The following is a 17893-nucleotide window of genomic DNA, read 5'->3' as shown; positions in this document are numbered from 1 at the left end:
AGGTTGGCTTTTTTATGGCTTTGTGACAAATCAACATCCCACCCCCTTCCATTCTTCAATGTTTTAAAAGCAACCCATCAATCAGATATCAGTCCTTTTCTCCCCTTTGGAGTGAATTGGATGAATTCACTTGGGACCCACTTCAACTTAATCCTCATCTCCCACCTTCAACAACAATTTTCTCTTTCTTTATTTACATTTTCAGGCTGAGATTCCCAAGTTTTTGGTTAAGCTAAATTTTGCAGTTTTTGACTCTTCCTGCTATCCAACTCAACTAAGTTTGATGAGTTAGCAACCTACCAATATTTCTTAAACCATTTTTCTAGCTTCTTCTCTCTGTATTCCTGGACTTGGACATGTGGCTTCTCCTCACGTAAATCTAACAAGCCTTGTTCCCTAGATTTTGTCCCTGGATTTTTATATAATAAACTAACATATTCCTTTGATCTTCTCAATCTAAAACTGCCAGCTGTCCCCCATAGTCCGTACAATTCGGCTATCATTTCCCCCAGTCCCACGTGGTGGGGGGGGCGGGGGGGGTGCTGTGTTGTGGCAATGGGAATTGAATACACTGTATTGGGATGAGCCAATGGCTTTAAAACTTGATAGCTAAAAGGCTACAAAGCCAGCAAGGTGCAAGCCTATTGTTTCTCTTACGGTGCTCATCTTTGCATTTGCTAATCAAACTTGTAAGCAGCAAAAGAAAGAAAGAAATAATCTAACGACCCAAGTAGATGCAATCAATGAATTGTCGGCTAAGGTGGCTGCCATTTATTACGTTTCAGGCTTTGTGTTTGAGGTCCACTTGACAACTCCGTCCATTTCGCTATGACACACCACAATTTTGCCTCTAATTGGTTCATCTTTCTTTATCATAAAATTTAATCAAAGTGAAAACACAACCATAAAAATATTCCTATTATAATCTATAAACATAAACCCCTACATAATATACTCGCTTTGTTTATAGCCTTATGGTATATATATGGTATATAGTTTCATTTCATGTCTATTTATGTTGTTCTTATATACCACAGCTTGAGCCTTGAACACAGCAATTCTTGAGATTTAAGAGTGTCATTCAATCCAATGCTTTTATTCTTGATATCTTGTTTCTCTTTTATTCTTCTATCCAAGTCATTGTCTTTCAAGAACCAATATCCAAGAATGAAGGGCGAGTGGAGATTGTTGTCTCCATGGTTTTGGGAAGGATTCTCAAGCTTTATGGTGTCCTGGTTCCAAAAGGGTAGGCTTGGAATCTGTTTCTATCAGCTTCCTATGATCTTGACATTGAGAAAGAAGATGAGGCTTGGTCCCAAGGTGGATAATGTGGAGGAAGAAAGGATTTCTCTGCTGGATTTGCCTGAACTCACTCTAGAATGCATTCTAGAGCGCCTTTCACCAGCTGGACTGTGTAGCATGGCAGGTGTCTGCTCTTCCTTTAGGGAGAGATGTACAAGCGATCATCTGTGGGAGAAACACATGAAGCAGAAATGGGGTAAAGTGATTGGCGATGCTGCTCATAGGGAATGGCAATGGCATATTGCTTCAAGAAAGAGACCGAACCTATTAGGTCCAAGTAAGCAAAAGGGGTTTCTGGGATCTCTTACAAACATGTGGCCTTTCTCTTGGTTTACACCAAATTTAGAAGGCAGTAGTAGCCAGCGGAAAACTGATTTGCCAAATGATTCAATGATGTCCTGGTATCTATCTCTGGAAACTGGAAAATTCTGGTTCCCGGCACAGGTCTATAATCGTGAGGTAATTGGCCTGCAGATAATTATTTCAGTTCTAAATCATATGTTTTTCACATTGATTCTTCACCACATATATGTTGCTGGTTATAAAATTCATCAGAACTGCTATTTTTGCTGTAGAAAAAGTTGAGTGAAAAATTCTTTTTTTGTGATGGGTTGTAGAATGGACATGCTGGGTTTATGCTATCATGTTATGATGCCAAACTTTGCTATGATTCCAAGACAGACACCTTCCAGGCAAGGTATAGTGTGATTTCTCTTTTAATCCACAGTTTCAAGCATCTGAATTTGAACATTTGACTTGCGAGCACTCAACTTTCAAACTTTCATCAAATTCAATCCGCTTTCTCTATTGATCTTGTTTTGCTAAAATCAAAGGAATTTCAAACCCAATCTAAGAGTTAAAACAAGTGAGTTAAAAAGTGATTTTATATGCTTCTATGTGGCTCCTTACTCAAGCTGTATTTTGAAGTTTAGGTACTCACCTCACGGGCAGCGAACAACAGAGGAGTATATATCCTGGGATAGGTTAAGAGTACCACCAGTTGATACACCTTCACATGTTCTTCACATTTCTGATTGCATACCTGACTTAAAACCGGGTGATCATATTGAGATCCAGTGGAGAAGAAATAAAGAATTCCCCTATGGTGAGTTTCCACACATTAGGTCTGACCTTTGAGAAAAACAATAAATGTTATTTTCCTATGTGAACTCAATCCACAGTTTAAATCCTTGATTGCTCTGAATGCTTGGTGCTTAACATTAAATTTTTACTCAGTTGGAGCTTAATTTCTTGCAGGGTGGTGGTATGGTGTCGTCGGCCACTTGGAATCATGTGATGGAGCTGAAAATCACTGCCGTTGCCAATATACAGGTGAGAAAACAATTTAAGCCTTTCAAATTACTTTCTATTTTTCCTGAAAAAAGTTTACAGCAAAGTAAGCCAGCTTAAAAATTTTCTTATAAAACCAAAATATGCAGGGCAGTTCTGCCTTGCATTGCCTGGATGAAAAATTCTCAGAACTAGGGTCGTCTTGATTGCAGCATTCTAGGCCAATTAAAAAGAACTACATTTCAAAAACTTGAAAGATAATGCAGTGCAGGCCTCCATAGATATATCAAAGTTGCTAACTTATAGTAGTACGGCTCATTGGACCATAGTTTATTGTTGTGATTGTGATTTCAATGTGTATGTTTTCTGTCCTTGTAGATGTAAGATGTCAGTGGCCCTGAAACTACGGATCATAGCTAACAAATACGATTTTTCATTATTTTCGTCTAACAAGAAATGAGGAGTTTTCTCCAATAAACTACAGTATAAATTAAGTTCAATCATAATCTTAGATTAAAAAAAAAAAAAACTACAGTATAAATTAAATTACACTATGCCATGTTCTTCAAACTTCAAACCAGCCATTTATTCATTTCTTCAGATGGATATCATCAGTTTTCATCTTGAGTAGGAATGGAGTTTTCTCACCTCTTAGCATTTTATTCTCCACTGAGAGAAGGGAAATGCCAGAGTGCTAACATGCATAACAGGCTATTGGCAGGGAACTATGGTGCTAATAAATTTCATCTTGCTTGAATGGTGACAATAAAACAAAAAAGCATCCTGCTTCTGTAGTAACACCTGTTTTTTTTTTCAGTCTCGATTCCTTAAGAGGTCATAACCCTCAAAATCCCTTGTAACTGGATCCTTGTGAGAAAAGGAACATTCTTGACACTTTTAAGATAAAAATAACACCTGTAGTTACTGCAGGAACATAATATGTGCTTCCCTGAGTTCAGAATTTCATGAAGCACTTGGTTAACTAAGTTGCAAAATAGTTCACCCATGAAACATCTGCCATCAATTATGTAAACTTTGTTGTAAAATTTGCAAATGCCTCTGCTCTCAACTACCCTTTTAGTATGCATAAATCCTCAAACCTTTCTTTCGACTCTTTCTTTAAGAAGTTTTTTCTAGAAACAATGTGTTGATTTGACCATTATCTTTGTTGACAGATGCAGTGATACTAGAGTTCAACCAGTACCCTGCTAGCTCGAGATGGAGAAAAACAATAATCAACAGAAAAGACCATAGAGAAGTAGGCAATGAAGCTGATGGATTTTATGGTGGAATAAGAAAGCTTTGCAAGGAAGAAGAGATCTTAATGTGGAAACGTCTGTGGCCGAATCAAGTCTTAGAATAGTCCCAAGTATCTGCTTTTTTCCCCTCATGCTTTGTACATATATATATATGCCACCCTTATTTTTCTTGCTCCTTGAATTGTGAATGGAAAAAAAGTTTAAAATCCATATACAGAAACTATTCTATAACATTTACATTAGGCTTCTATATATACTTTTTGACCTCACCACATCAATTGTACCTTGAGCACCAAGCTACATAATTTTTGCTCATAAATCTTCAAAGCCGTGCATGGTAAGAAATTAGACGTCTGAACTCTCAAATGGCAATGAGGTTCCAACTAATATAGCATATGGATTCTATCAAATATTCTAGCTTTCAAGTAGCTTGTCTTCATTGACTCTCGAACATTTGATTCATTGGTTGGTGCATGATTTTTTATCTAAAGAGTAAGATTCGAATTTTTTTTTTAATTAAAAAAAAAAGGAGCATGTTTTTATTGAGAGTGAGAGGGACAATTCTGTTCTAACTCTTCCCTCTTGTCATTTTTACTTTGGAACACTATTGAGCTAAGCCTGGCTGGGATTTTGGAGTTGGACTTGGAGGACTACTGGAAGGCCAACCTGGAAGACGTTTCATGGTCAACCAGCCTCCACAGGTTACCTACTTAAGTTTGAGCTGTGGTCCAGGGCTCTTGCTCTCTATTTTCTTACACAATTATCCGAGTATTTATTTTTTTTTATGAGTAGTTAGATCTTCGAATATTTTAATATTTTTAACTTGATTACTAAGTCTTTTGATTCTTACATTGTAATAGTTAATTTTTCAACGTATTGGCTCTTCGTATAATATTTTATTTAATTATAAATTATCACATGTTTTTTGAAATTAATAAATTAAAAAAATTTCTTGAAAATAAATCATGTATTGTCATATGAACTTAATGACACCATTTAAGCTAGCCGTATAATTAATTGTAAAATAATTAATTTCTTGATTAATTATCTCAAAGATACAAGGTTGAATCAATTAAAATTCATTTGTCATTTATTTTATTTTTAAATAAATCGATATAATTTAAAGATAAATTCAAGTTTGGCCGTCTAATTTATTTTTAAATAAAGTAAGATAGTTCAGAGATTGAATTAAAATTTGGTCAACTAAATTTCAAACACTTGAGTTTGGCCAATCAAAAGATTATTTGAGTCACATCACATTTTATGTCTAATTAAATTAAAATAATTTTAAAATTAAAAACATAAAACACTAAATTCACATGGAAGCCTCTAAGCTAGCATTTTGACACAAATTTGGGGAAGAAAATGATTTTGAATAACAAAGTCTTCAAAACTCTCACAAATCTACAAGTCCAAAGAAGAAGATAATAAAGTTTTCATAGTTCCAACAAACAAATCCAAGGAGAAAGATTCTGAAAAACCAAACCTCTCCATAGGAAAACCTGAAGAAAAACAAAATTTAAAAAATTCCAAAACACACTAATCAAAAAAGAAGATTTTGAAAACTTAAATCTTCTTCAAAACACACTAATCGTTTTTGGCTACGACAATGTATAATAAATAAGAGAAAATCATTATCATATCCTGCAACAAGAGGAAAGTTTTACTTTTAATAAATTGTCTTTCATCAAATTCTGATCATATCTAATTTTTTTCACTTATCTGCACGTGTATGAAATGCGCATAATTGAGAAAGTTTCATTTAAGAGTATTTTTATCAAAAAATTTTATCCTTTGACTAAAAACAATCAAAATTATACAGAGAACTATTTTCAAAAACACCTTATATTTGAAGAATGAAAACAATTCTCTTAAAAAAATCATGTATCTTGTAAATAAGATGAGAATGGACGTATAGAATGATAAATAGTGATATTATTACCCTTCATTTTGTTGAACACCGGATATGAATGCAAGATCATTGGATTCGATCTAATTGCTAGCGATATTTCATGATTGCATCTTTCTTCTTTACTGTTTGATTCTCTTGTTTGGTCTGTTTTTGGGACTTCTTTCAGTATAGCTGACTGAATTTTCATTTTGTATGTGAGCATTTTGGAGCAATATTGTAACAATTTTTAGACATTTCTTTTAGTTAAAAAAACAAGCTCCATATCCGCAACTGTGCCGCCCGAGCACAACGCGCGGAGCTCTTTCTAGTAATCCTTAAAAAGTGAGATGGTCTAACAATTCTTTCCTTCTGTTTTCCTCCCAAGATATTTTTTAAAGGGAAATTCTCCCGCACTGCCACCACCACACACCAGAACAAAATAAAACATAAAAATCATTCTACCCAGAGGGCAGAGCCCAGAAGGGAAAGGCTCTCATTCAATCTCCTCTTCACCAGGAGAAAATGGCACTTGCCTTCAAACTGCCATACTGCTCCCCATTGTATTCTCCTCGACACTCAACTCCTCCTTGCCCCCTTCATTTCCATAACTATAACCCCAAATTCTTTCCTTCTCTTCCCCTATCTCCATCTCCGATTCGAACCTGTGCTCATTCCAAAGGCCACAGGAGGTCAGAGTCTTTGGGCGTCTCGTATCGATACTCCAGCAGCGCAGATAGCAAAGACGACGAGAATTGTAGCTTTGACGAGGCAGTTTCCCTTTTCAACCAAAGGGAATACTATAAGTGCCATGACCTGCTTGAGGACTTGTGGAACAATGCCGAGGATCCCACCAGAACCCTCATTCATGGCATTCTACAATGTGCTGTCGGATTCCACCACCTTTTTAACCAGGTTGAGACTGAAATAACGTTGCTGTCTTGATTCATATATACATATATTCTAATGAAAATCTTATGCAGAACCACAGGGGAGCGATGATGGAGTTGGGAGAAGGACTGTGTAAACTTAGGAAGATGAATTTCGAGAGTGGACCATTCTATGACTTTGAGCAAGACATTGCTGCGGTTCTCGACTTCATTTATAACACTCAAATTGAGCTGGCTGCCTGTAAGTTCTCTTGTTTTCATCTTTTCCTTACTTTCTTGTTTCCTTGAGATGAAAATGACAACACTTCGTTTCAAATAATAATAATCAAGTACATCACGAAAGACGCCCTCAGGCAGAAGAATCAACCCATACTACCTCAGATTGAAGTCAGAACTTATCCTAGCTATGTTATGAGCTACAAAATTAGCATGACAATAAGCATGTGAGACGGAAGCAACTTTACATAATGATGCCAACCGATTCTACATCGTCAACCACCATAGCAGAGTCTAGCCAGTCTGGGTTTGTTTTGTTTGAACCTAAATGATTGCTTGGACTCTGCACCAGCAGCTTCATCTTACCATACCTTATTGCAACTTGAAAGCCAGCATTCACACCACCCAAATATTTACAAGTCACCGCATTTAACAGAACCTCGTCCCAATGATAGTCATTTACTTAATTTGACACAATAAATTCCTAATAATACTTAGCAAACCAGGTGGTGATGATCTATGTGTGACAATGGAGCAGTCAGAGAGGTCATACCTTCTCCTTGGAGGCTATGCGGCCGGGCAGCATCTTTATCATCTACAAGCTGATCCTAATCAAGTTATGTACATTGTATTTTGCCCTCAGCGATCTTATGGATCTGCTCAGGCTTCAGCTCCATCTCCAAGGGTAAGGCTTCCAATTCTTCAAGCAGCTGAGAGGCATCTTTCGGTGTAGTCACTAGCCTTTTGTACAGTATATTGTAAATATACCATTTCTGATCCTTTCAAATGGCTGTGGTCTAAAGCATGTGATATAATGTACAATATCTGATTGTTCGATCAAATTGAAGTTTGTTTCATCTTTTGAGCTAGATGAGATTGAGACAGGCCAAAATATTCATTAGCCAGTTTTTGTGATAAGAAAACAACAGACTCCCTATGTGCTACAAAACCAGAAAGGAGCAATGTAATGGTTAGGCATCAATTATTTTGTTCCGGTTTCAAAAACCGAAAGAGAAGCTTAAACAGAATCTGAATTGCCATCTCTCCTTTCTCAGTTTCATTTGGAGTCTTTGCAGGCTTTTAGACTTGAAAGTTTAAATTGCACAGGATTACTATAAAAGGTATTTAAAGCTACTGCCTTGAGGAATAGAGAGTAGATGTGAAAGATAAGTTGGACTCTTTGATCAACTAGGAGAGAGTTAAAAGCAAAATTATGACTGGGTAAAGGAAGGCAAAAATGCAGTAACAGAGGTTACAGAAATTTTGCCAAGATACATCAAACCATCAAAAGCAACTATCATCCCTCTCCACTGACTGAACAAATCCAAGATTTAGCACTGTTTAATCAGGTAAGGCTGGGCATTAGTTTGGTTGATCTTTGGAAAAGGCTGCTACTAAGAAGACTTATCACCCATATAAAAGAAATAACACACGTCATCTACATATCCTCCAGCTCCGCGAAAGCATCTTCAAACCTTTATTCCAATTGGAAAAGAATCCCTGGCAAGCAATGATCAATAAAAGTAAACTCGAGCAGATAACAAGGAGACGAGCAATCTGGATAAACAAATTTGTGCATAACCTTGAAATTATGAAAAAATCAGCTGCCTTTCCTAGCAAATTATTAGTCCCTACTTGTTCACAGTATTCAGGATACATTGCGAAACTAGTGGGCACAGTACAAAATATCAGGACACATACTTCTCAATGTGTACATGTACCACAAAGATTATCTCAAACAGTTTTTGTAAAATGTCAAGACACGTATATAAAGCAACACAATGAATGTACACCTAGCACAATTACTATCAATATGGCAGACTTAAGAGTTTAGACGCAACCAAAAGTAGTCATAGTAACTATGATGATAAGCTCTCATGTTTGGGTTTTACATGGTACAATGGCTCTAATTGAATGCCCACTTAATGCCAAAACTTGAATAAATGAATGAAAAAAAATCTTCCAAAAAGACAAAGAAAGAAAGCCTAATCTGCCATCCTCACCTCTAGCCGTCATAAAATATGTGAATGGCATCTAGACTAAAGGAACTCATCATATTACCAGTACCAACTTATTCCAACCACTAGTATGATGCCAACAAAATAGTTTATCCCGCATTTGCATTTCAAATTACTTTTCAAGGTGATAGATTCATATGATGTAAACGCCAACACGAAACTATAAAATGCAAAGATGTAGCGAAGACCTTTTGAATATTGATTTTCATAGATTTGTTTTTATCAAAACTTGTGGATACAGGAATATTGCAAACCATTCTAAGATTGGCATCTATTTGCTACCAAATGGTTTAAATCAGTGATTTCATAGCATAAAGCAAACCATTCTAAGCTAACACGATTATGTGTTTTCTACTTGACGGTTTATATCTGTATTTAGTCTAACAGAGCAAATTATTTTAAGATAACACATTATGGTAACGTTTAGAACTTGAATTTCAAAGGAGGGATTTTTATTTCAAATATGGTTTAAATTACACAATTAGAAGTTAGAACTTATAAAACATGACTATTGTGATTAAATTAAAATGCATGAATTTATTAGGTTTCTACTTAGTAGTGAATTTCAAATCCCTAAATGAAATTAGTGAATTTTAAATTCATCTTGCTATGCTTTCTCAAATTTATGTCTATGTTGAATGTTTTCTACTTTTACATATATCATGCCCACATCTTACTATAAGTAACCAAATCCAATTTAATCCTAAATATATGTTCCCCAATATAGCATACATGTATTTGCTACTTGATAGCTTAAATCTGTGATATAATCCTGCAAATTGGTATCAGGCTATGCCTTTAGTTAAGAAGCAAGCAGCAAATGATCATGACACCAATGTGTTAGAAGGCAAAAGATTGTTAGACAAGATCAGGGAAGGTAAAAGAATCTGTGGTCTAGCAGATGTGTCATTAGACATTGCTAGAGAAACTGAAGAGATTTTCATCATGGAGAGAAAACAACAGAAGTTCCATATATAAAACCTATAACTGCACTTAAATACAGTCTAAAATACGATTTGGTATTTGTCTGCTTCCTAAACATAATGTGGAATTGGGATAATAACAAATTCCTTTCCTCTTGACCTTCACCAATAAAAAAATAAATAGCTTTCATTCTTCGTACAGCAAAAGAACTAGTATGGGCAATCAGTACACATAATGTGGCGTTGAAACTTCTATGGTCTGTGTCTGCCACTTGTCACCTTAAAATTGTAACACAGTTAAAGCTTGCAAGCTTGCTCAATCACACAGACCATAGAAGTTTACTTCTCTGAGGCCCATTCTCTTCTCATGTAGACATTTTCATAGATATCTGACTAGGATCAGATTATATACAAATATGTATATGTACAAACTACCTACTATTAATGAGTTAAAAAATGCAAGTTGTCTGTGATCTTGACAAGAATGACCAAAGAATAAAAGACTCCTTTTTTTATTTCCCCAAGAACATAGAAGAAACTAGTAAGTATATATAACTAAAGAAAGGAAATAAAAGTAAGTTAATAAATAAATAAATTTCTCCAGCATTTTCTCCTATCTGAGGGAATAAAAACACCTTTGTGGCTGAGGCAATAGCCTAATAATAACCACATTTTATCTCCCAAACTATAATTTCAGTTAAAATCACCTCTTATTCCTAATTAGAAAAAGAAAAAAAAAAAAGGTAAAACCATTGTTCATGTAGGATAACTGTGTAAGCAAATTGAGAATTCAACATTATGGCATGAAGAGCATCAAGGAAGTTACTAGTAAAGCCCACTAATCATCTAAAGCATTCAAATTTATATTAACTATAAATACTACCTAGACCCTTAAACAGACGCATGCACACATATGAACAAAAACTGACACGAGAGAGAGAGAAAGAGAGAACCTTCAACAAAAGGCTATTTTGCCATCATTTACGATGCATTCAAGTTTTCATGCTTATTCTCTGCATCTTGAGGTGCCCAATAGCAGAAGTATATGAACTGAATCAGTATCTGCAAAATGCACTAAGGTTCTACAAAGAATATGAAATTTTTTCAGGTGACTGTAGCAACTCAATTAATGATAATAAGGAGAAACAGTGGGCAACATAAGGGACACCATAAAAATAAAAAAGTGCTACTGAACATAAAAAAAAAAACATCCCAGGGTTTGTGATTCTAAATAACACTTCCATTATTAAAATTAAAAAGTATCATATCAGAACCATCCTTAATAAGGATACAAAAGTATCAAGCAGCACGCATCCTGCTGCATCCACCAGCCACGGTAAATTTGGTCTGATTCTTGACCAATCCGTGCTCTCGACAAGTATGCTACAGGGAAACAAATAAAGGAAAGGTAACAAAAACAGTGGAACCAAAATGCACCATTCGGTAGCTGAGAAATGGTTCAAGTACAAACCACACTCAATAAAGTGATAAATATGACTCAAAGTGAAGCCAAATATCAATGATGAGTTGACCAAATTTACCTAGCAACATATGTGGAGTTTCCAACCAAAGCAAACATAAACATAAAAGGGTTCAGACCCTGCATACACGGACAAGCCATACAAGATTCAGCCCCTGCATATAAATTGATATAAATACAACATGTCCCCTCCCAGCCTTCCTCCCTCTCTTTCTCATTTCTCTCATTTTGGTGTCAATGATAAAGACCTATATATTAAGTGTCATGCCTATATGACTAGCTACAAAAGCATTTTTCTGTTTTATTTCGTATAGTTAAGCAGCATTTGACAAAAGTCTTTTAACTTTTCTAAAAGCTGAAAATAAGCTCTCAAGACTAAATGTTCAAGCTCCAATTTGCAGTTTTACGGGAAGAAAAGGCTGCATTAACAATTGACAGAGGTATTAAACGAAGTTTTTGAGCTCAAAAAGATATTATTAATTCTTTCAAATAATTATAATTCCAAAGCACTTTTCAATAAGCTCCACTTCAGAGAATACTTTTTCCTCTAATCCCAATCAGAAAAAACAAGCTCTAAATATGCTACATGCTTATTCCAGTGATTCAAAAAGTTTTATAAACAAAAAGGAGCAGCACACGGCACCAAATTTTGTGTGTGTGTCCTTGCTTGCATGTGGGTATTGAGAACTAAAATATTAATGAATGTGCTTACCTCTACATTGCCTCTTCTAATCTGCAAAGTTGAACAGGAAAACTACATTAAGTTCAACTCAAATACTTGATATTCAAGTTGTCAGCTTAAAACTAAATGTTGCCAAAGAATTTCATGATTTTGGACATATAAAGAATAGATACCAAGGCAATCCTTCCTTCACCAGTCAAAAGTATAATAATTCTTTTGTTAAACACATGCTTTGTGAAAAAATCACATTGTATCACAAAACTTGTGACAACTAGAAAGAGAGTTTAATACTATAACAGACATAATATTAGTTTGGCCCCAATCTACTAGCTTAAGCATTTAGGTCTAATGGTTGAGTATCATGCTATTAGATCCTGTTTTATCTAAAGCCCTAGAATTCTAATCCTGATATCCTTTGCTATATTTCATTTTAGGATCAGCAGGTAGTAAGTGGAGGAACTGTGCTTATTCTACTTGGTCTGGCAAGGAGGGGAAGTCTTACATATGATGCTAGCTTGCCCCAAGTTACCAATGTATAAGAACCATACTTATACACATCTAATAGAAGTTCAGTCTAACACTATAGTTACTAAGAAGTTGAAGGATTAGAAATTTAAAATTGAAAGTTCAAGGGGACATGAGCAATCAAGTCAAAATAGAAGAACATATAGCATTTAAACACTTTCATCTTTTTATGTGAAACAGTTAAAACACACTACTCATTTGGTTCCTGCAAAACTTACATTTAAGCAAATTTGGGGAAGGCGTCCACCCATGTAAATAGTTGCCATTGCCCAACCAAGAAAAGTTCCAACCCTGCTGCCTCCTCCAATACCACTTTCTCCTAATGACGCAGCATTTACCTGAAATCCCAGTAAATGGTTAGTGACACCTATTCCTCTTGAGCAAAGTTTGATTTAAAATATCACAATGAGTTCAATCTAGTTGAACAAAAGGGCATAAAGAATAAGAGCTATGGAGCCAATAGGCATGCAAGAGCTTTCGCATTCCCTAAAACATGGTGGCATCCAATTTACATGCTTATCCACAACAGAGATGAATTCCAAATTTTTGACATGCTACAACAGGAAGTCAAATAAAATAGGTAATGCCAATAAAAAAATAAATAACTTAGGGTTAACAAACATGTTGGATAGAGGAGGCCTAGGAGAAACTCTATAATGCTTTAATATCAGGCTATACATATAAATGTGCTGTTCCAGCAAATGATTATGCGAGTATAGAGGAAACTAATTGCAGGTTGAACTACCTGGAGAAGCTTTCTTCCAATTTGTATCACGAATCCTTGATTTACTATCTTATGCTCTATGTGAAGTTTATTAAATGCTGAGAGCTGGGAATTAAATGTGGCAATGAACATTAATACAGATACCTGAAACAGAGAAAAGTTAATTCATATAGTACATTCTTTTTAGACTAGAATAGGACGCTAGTTCTTCAAGTTAATTAATAGTCACCAAGCATAACAATGATTTGGAGCTTGGAGGAGAGGCAGACTGGGCAGAAACATGTGCACTGAGCAATGGCTCTTCAACTGAACTTCTTGTATGAGAAGGAGGAGTCATTCTTTGTACGAGGAAGGATCCTGCTGTGGGAGTATGACTTCTTGATAGAGATCTAGCTGACCTAACATAATATATATATAAAAACAAACTGAAACTATTAGATCATCACTATATGCATCATTGGGCATATCAAAATATGCAGAAGGTTTTCTGTGACCTCTATCTTTCAATGTGACATATACCTTGAAGTAGTTTGATTCATTACATGTCGTACTAGTCACAGAAAACTAGGTTTCTAACCTTCTTTCAGGATCTGAAAAAGTATGAGAAAACTCGCTCTAAGTTTATCTTTGTGTCTGCATCATGCCTCTATCAGTTACTTTTTCTTCCTAAATGTCCCAAAATTTTGTTGAACATCCAAAAAGTGACATACAGTCAAATATAATGGAATGAAGAGAATTTAAATAGTATATGTATTTGCAAGTGTACACGTAGGCTGGGAAATGGGTAAACCAATTCTAAGTCTGTTACATATGCTTAACTAAATGACAATCCAGGAGGCATATATTGAAATTTGATCTTTTAACTTGGATGGCAGAACCAATTCTAAGTTCAGTGAACCTAAATATTCCAAAAAAATAACAGAATCCAGATGCAAACTAAAAAAAAAAAGGAAAATGAATCATATTGTCTGCGTTTCTCATGTACAAAGGTTGTTGAGGTATTAAGTCCAAAAATTCAAGCAAAATAGTGCAAATGTGAGAACTTTAAGGTGAATATTGAATTACATGTAGTATAATTCTCTGCCCGGAGAACTCTTTACATTAATTGCTGGAAGAGGAATAGGAGAACTTAATCTGTCAGCATCAATAACTTTTTCCACAGCCTCAGGTTGGTGCTCTTTGGAGTCCTATATATGAAACACAGTGAATTGTGGAATTTTGAAGCATAATACATCTATGAAAACAAAATAAAAACCTTCATAGAAAAAAATGCAACCATCAAAAACCAATGAAGATGTTTAATACTCCTGCAATGCTTTCAGAATGTTATACTTATGTTTCCTTCCACTACTGGGAAACTAAATACAAGTATGGAGAAAAGAACAGAGCGAAGATCACGAAGATTCCATAGCATATCATCGTTAGATTCTTTGAGATTGTTCCATGATCACATATCAGGTACATAAAAAGTTACATAGACTTGATCTCTCAACTTAAGACCTCCTACCACAATAATTTGAAAGTTTTTTCCTGGTATGCTTAGAATTTATTAACAGAAAAATGGAACATACTAAATGCAAAAGCAGCAACAATCAAACAAGAAATTAGAAAGAAAGATTAAATACATCTTGAATGTCCAAATAGAATGTCAGTGAAAATAAGTTAATATCCTAGAAATGCAATTCCAACTTCTGCATTTCAAGCTTTATTTCTTCACATCAGAGCTAATGACACTAAAATCTCCAGCCTTCCCAATATGTGCGTTTTCCGAAACTCATTTTCCAAGCATGCAATAAATCAACCACTATATCTGGAATCGCCCAAGTGGCAAGCCACTATGAATAAAGCAAAAACTGGAGACTATAATTTTTAAGCTATTGTACAATTAGGTAAAAGATGATCTATTGATTCAATGTTGTTCTTACACATGAAACAACTGTTAGCAATGATCAACTTCTTAATAAGATTATTGCAAATCAGGAGTTCTTTTAAACTCATGCAAAAACACCTCAAACACTGAAAATTCATATCTATTGCAGTAATACGTTTTCCAAAAGTAAAGCTGAACAAGCTACAAACTAAAATATTTGGACCAGTTAAAAATTGACCACCAAACCATGCATAAAGTTTATTCTAATACAAAAGGTTAAGTAGATTATTTACATTTATTCCCTTTACACTTCCTTGAGCATGGGCTTCCATGCACTTGGTAAAGCAATCAAATCTATTTTATTAAGACCAGACAGAACCAATTCTACATCTAATTGTTCAAACTACAGCTCAACTGAAATCAAATTTTTGAGAAATCAAGTTTGCAAAATCCTTATGAAGACAACCAAGTATCTTTTCATGTACTTGCATGATCATAACAATACACATAAGTCCATAAGATACCATATGCTCTTCTGAAGTTACATGAAAAACACAATTGATTAGCATCTTCTTCCCCAATTCTTTTTTTTTGTTTTTGACCTTTTAGTTAAATCCAATAAAAAGATTTATATCATTTAAATATACAACAAAAAATACCATACAAGCTAGTTTTGGTTTAATGAAAAACTAAACATTTTTCTCTGCTGCTCACGTTTTAACAAAATAGTCTGTTTTTTTATTCCATTAGGTTCAGCAGTTTCGGGAGTGCAGAGCTTTAACTTGACCATTGTGTTATGTAATTTGACTCTGAGGAGAGACGAATTTGTAATGTGCAAAATTGTTTCATAAACTTTGCCAAGAGAAATGTAGTTTAAGTTCTTACCTTGTGGCACACTCTTTTGTACTTTAATCGAGGATAAATGTGACCATAGTATACAGTCTGTGCCGCAAGAATTGATGTAGTCATTGTATACAACTGTGCTTTGACATCATAGCAAGAAGGTCATGTAAATCAATAGTTGAGAATTAGAACAATATAGTTAATTAAGAATTGACTAGACTAACAACATTTTGGGTTTAGCATATTCTTACTACTGCCATATAGAATTGTGTCGGAAGCTGCAAAGAAAAGCAACAAAGTTTCAGTACACTGGCTGCAACAATACTCCCTATAGAAAATCAAAATAATTTTTTCTTTCAAACTAGACTAGAGCTCCACGAGAATTTATTCTTAATATTTTTTAAAGCAAGAGGATAAAGTGTCCCTAACAAAAAAATCATGCTCTCCGAATGTGAAATGTCTTTTAGCAATGAATAGATGCATGTTTTTACACTGGAAAGCAAAAAAGTTGCACCTGTCTGATATGGAAACAAGTTTAAAACTTTTAAAATAAGAAAAATAAACCATATAAGGACATGAGTAAAAGAATGAGTAGGTATATTATCAATGTCAAATGTGTCAAGAAACTCAGATGACTATAGTTATCTCAAACAACCTCTGAGACAAAGCAAGGAAATAAGAAAAGAAAAAAAAAAGTTACAAGTGCTTTTAATTTATTAGTGCATTTTTGGTTCAGTTGTTCACTACCTTCAGCATAAACCAAACAGTTAAAAGTGTTTTCATCCATCATCTACAACAAAAATGAAATAAGCTTATGATTACAAAATGAACTGAAAGATCTCCTTATGTATTTGAAACTTAGGTTGAATGCAGCAAAAGGCCCAAGCCAAAAAAGTTAGGCTGCATAGGTATTGTTGTTGCTTGATTTTCACTTTTGAGAGCCAGCAAGAAATAAGTACGAATATCAATTAATTTTGTTATATGAAATATTACATCTCAACCATTGTTCATTCATAATTAAATATAAGCTTTTACTTTTCAGGAAGCGAAAAAGCAAATCGCAAAAAGTAAGATTCAATTGGATGACAATAACAATAATGTGAAGAAAAAGGAGACCGTCATTGAACCTGCTTATAGGCACATTATACCATAACAATAATGCAAAAGAAAGGAAGTGACATAACAGAAAGTAACAATGCAATTTGACTGAGCAGCACAATGAAAAGGATAACAAATTAGATTCAGCTATCAAACTAACACAAGGAACAAAAACAAACCCAAAACAGGTAAAAATCACCATATATATATATATACGGGAAACAAGCCAAACACTTACAGTAGCCGGTTCAAGAATACAACCGAAAAGATTGAAAAGATCCCTGCAAGTAGAATGGTGATAAAGTCCTTTTGGTAAACAATATGGAAGTAAGAAAAGGTGGTGATAGAATAGAAGAAATACTCACCCAACAATCCAAGTGATCAAAAAACCGAGAGAGAGGCCCTCAATGGATTTCTCCTTATAGTTGGTGATAATCTGAGGGATTTCAGCAACGCTCCAACTTATGACACTGATCAAACCCAAAGCAAAAGACCCTTCATCTCTTGCGCTGCAAATACAGTAGTTTATGTACACTCTCGCCCACTCCCAGCAGTCCCTACGTCTTGGGCACGTAATTGCCATTATCTCTGCCTCTGCCTAATTTGCCTTTGCTTCCCCTGCTACCACCTCGTCAACCTATATATATTTGAATACGTATGTGTTTCCTTATCAAATCGTGTCATAATAGGAAATGAAATAATAATTACAAATTAAAATGCTCCATACTAAATGAAAGGATTCGGTTGGTCCCTTGTTTGAAACGAATTATCTCATGAGAAAAACATTGTTATGGAAATAGTAAACAAACAAGAAAAGAAGAGTAGTAGTTTTGGATGAGAAACTCACGGATGCTGAGAGAGAATAGATCAAATACCGAAACAAAA

The 17893-nt window shown here is 34.9% G+C and overlaps 3 protein-coding genes across 6 annotated transcripts; 2 read left to right on the top strand and 1 right to left on the bottom strand.

The window, feature by feature from the left end:
• Positions 691-4170, top strand: LOC18598673 (F-box protein At2g32560). The gene is made up of 5 exons (XM_018122053.1): positions 691-1761; positions 1920-1999; positions 2235-2407; positions 2560-2634; positions 3768-4170. Exons 1-5 carry the CDS (start codon positions 1090-1092, stop codon positions 3953-3955), a joined length of 1188 nt encoding a protein of 395 aa, XP_017977542.1. The 5' UTR covers positions 691-1089; the 3' UTR covers positions 3956-4170.
• On the top strand, positions 6059-7746 carry LOC18598672. Its single transcript, XM_007028279.2, has 3 exons — positions 6059-6654; positions 6723-6870; positions 7352-7746. The coding sequence occupies exons 1-3, from the start codon at positions 6265-6267 to the stop codon at positions 7576-7578; spliced, it is 765 nt and encodes a 254-aa protein (XP_007028341.1). The 5' UTR covers positions 6059-6264; the 3' UTR covers positions 7579-7746.
• Positions 8006-17893, bottom strand: LOC18598670 (probable vacuolar amino acid transporter YPQ2). Of its 4 annotated transcripts, XM_018122285.1 has the most exons (15): positions 17736-17812; positions 17374-17645; positions 17247-17289; positions 16162-16188; positions 15953-16045; positions 14263-14384; positions 13427-13595; positions 13219-13341; positions 12692-12811; positions 11979-11999; positions 11328-11386; positions 11079-11169; positions 10740-10848; positions 10537-10555; positions 9810-10116 (listed from the first exon to the last, which is right to left on the bottom strand). In XM_018122285.1, the coding sequence occupies exons 2-13, from the start codon at positions 17589-17591 to the stop codon at positions 10768-10770; spliced, it is 1167 nt and encodes a 388-aa protein (XP_017977774.1). In that variant the 5' UTR covers positions 17592-17645; positions 17736-17812; the 3' UTR covers positions 9810-10116; positions 10537-10555; positions 10740-10767. The 4 variants fall into 4 exon arrangements, 3 of the variants coding, with proteins under 3 accessions (XP_017977773.1, XP_017977772.1, XP_017977774.1); XM_018122284.1 differs by lacking the exons at positions 9810-10116; positions 10537-10555; positions 17736-17812 and adding exons at positions 8006-8345; positions 17856-17893; XM_018122283.1 differs by lacking the exons at positions 9810-10116; positions 10537-10555 and adding an exon at positions 8006-8345.

Source organism: Theobroma cacao, chromosome 5 (assembly GCF_000208745.1).
Source record: "Theobroma cacao cultivar B97-61/B2 chromosome 5, Criollo_cocoa_genome_V2, whole genome shotgun sequence".
Taxonomy (NCBI): Eukaryota; Viridiplantae; Streptophyta; class Magnoliopsida; order Malvales; family Malvaceae; genus Theobroma; species Theobroma cacao.
The sequence above is the reverse complement of the archived record's forward strand: the minus strand, read 5'-3'. Positions and strand labels throughout refer to the sequence as shown.

Excerpts from the sequence above, each read along its gene's own strand:
- LOC18598673 (XM_018122053.1), top strand. The coding sequence starts at position 1,090 with ATGCTTTTATTCTTGATATCTTGTTTCTCTTTTATTCTTCTATCCAAG. Across the intron at positions 2,000-2,234 it reads ACAGACACCTTCCAGGCAAG|GTACTCACCTCACGGGCAGC; the intron begins GTATAGTGTGAT and ends TTTGAAGTTTAG. Across the intron at positions 2,408-2,559 it reads AAATAAAGAATTCCCCTATG|GGTGGTGGTATGGTGTCGTC; the intron begins GTGAGTTTCCAC and ends AATTTCTTGCAG.
- LOC18598672 (XM_007028279.2), top strand. The coding sequence starts at position 6,265 with ATGGCACTTGCCTTCAAACTGCCATACTGCTCCCCATTGTATTCTCCT. Across the intron at positions 6,655-6,722 it reads TCCACCACCTTTTTAACCAG|AACCACAGGGGAGCGATGAT; the intron begins GTTGAGACTGAA and ends AATCTTATGCAG. Across the intron at positions 6,871-7,351 it reads TCAAATTGAGCTGGCTGCCT|GTGGTGATGATCTATGTGTG; the intron begins GTAAGTTCTCTT and ends TTAGCAAACCAG.
- LOC18598670 (XM_018122284.1), bottom strand. The coding sequence starts at position 17,591 with ATGGCAATTACGTGCCCAAGACGTAGGGACTGCTGGGAGTGGGCGAGA. Across the intron at positions 13,596-14,262 it reads GGCAGAGAATTATACTACAT|GTCAGCTAGATCTCTATCAA; the intron begins GTAATTCAATAT and ends ATATTATGTTAG. Across the intron at positions 12,000-12,691 it reads TTCCCCAAATTTGCTTAAAT|ATTAGAAGAGGCAATGTAGA; the intron begins GTAAGTTTTGCA and ends TCAACTTTGCAG.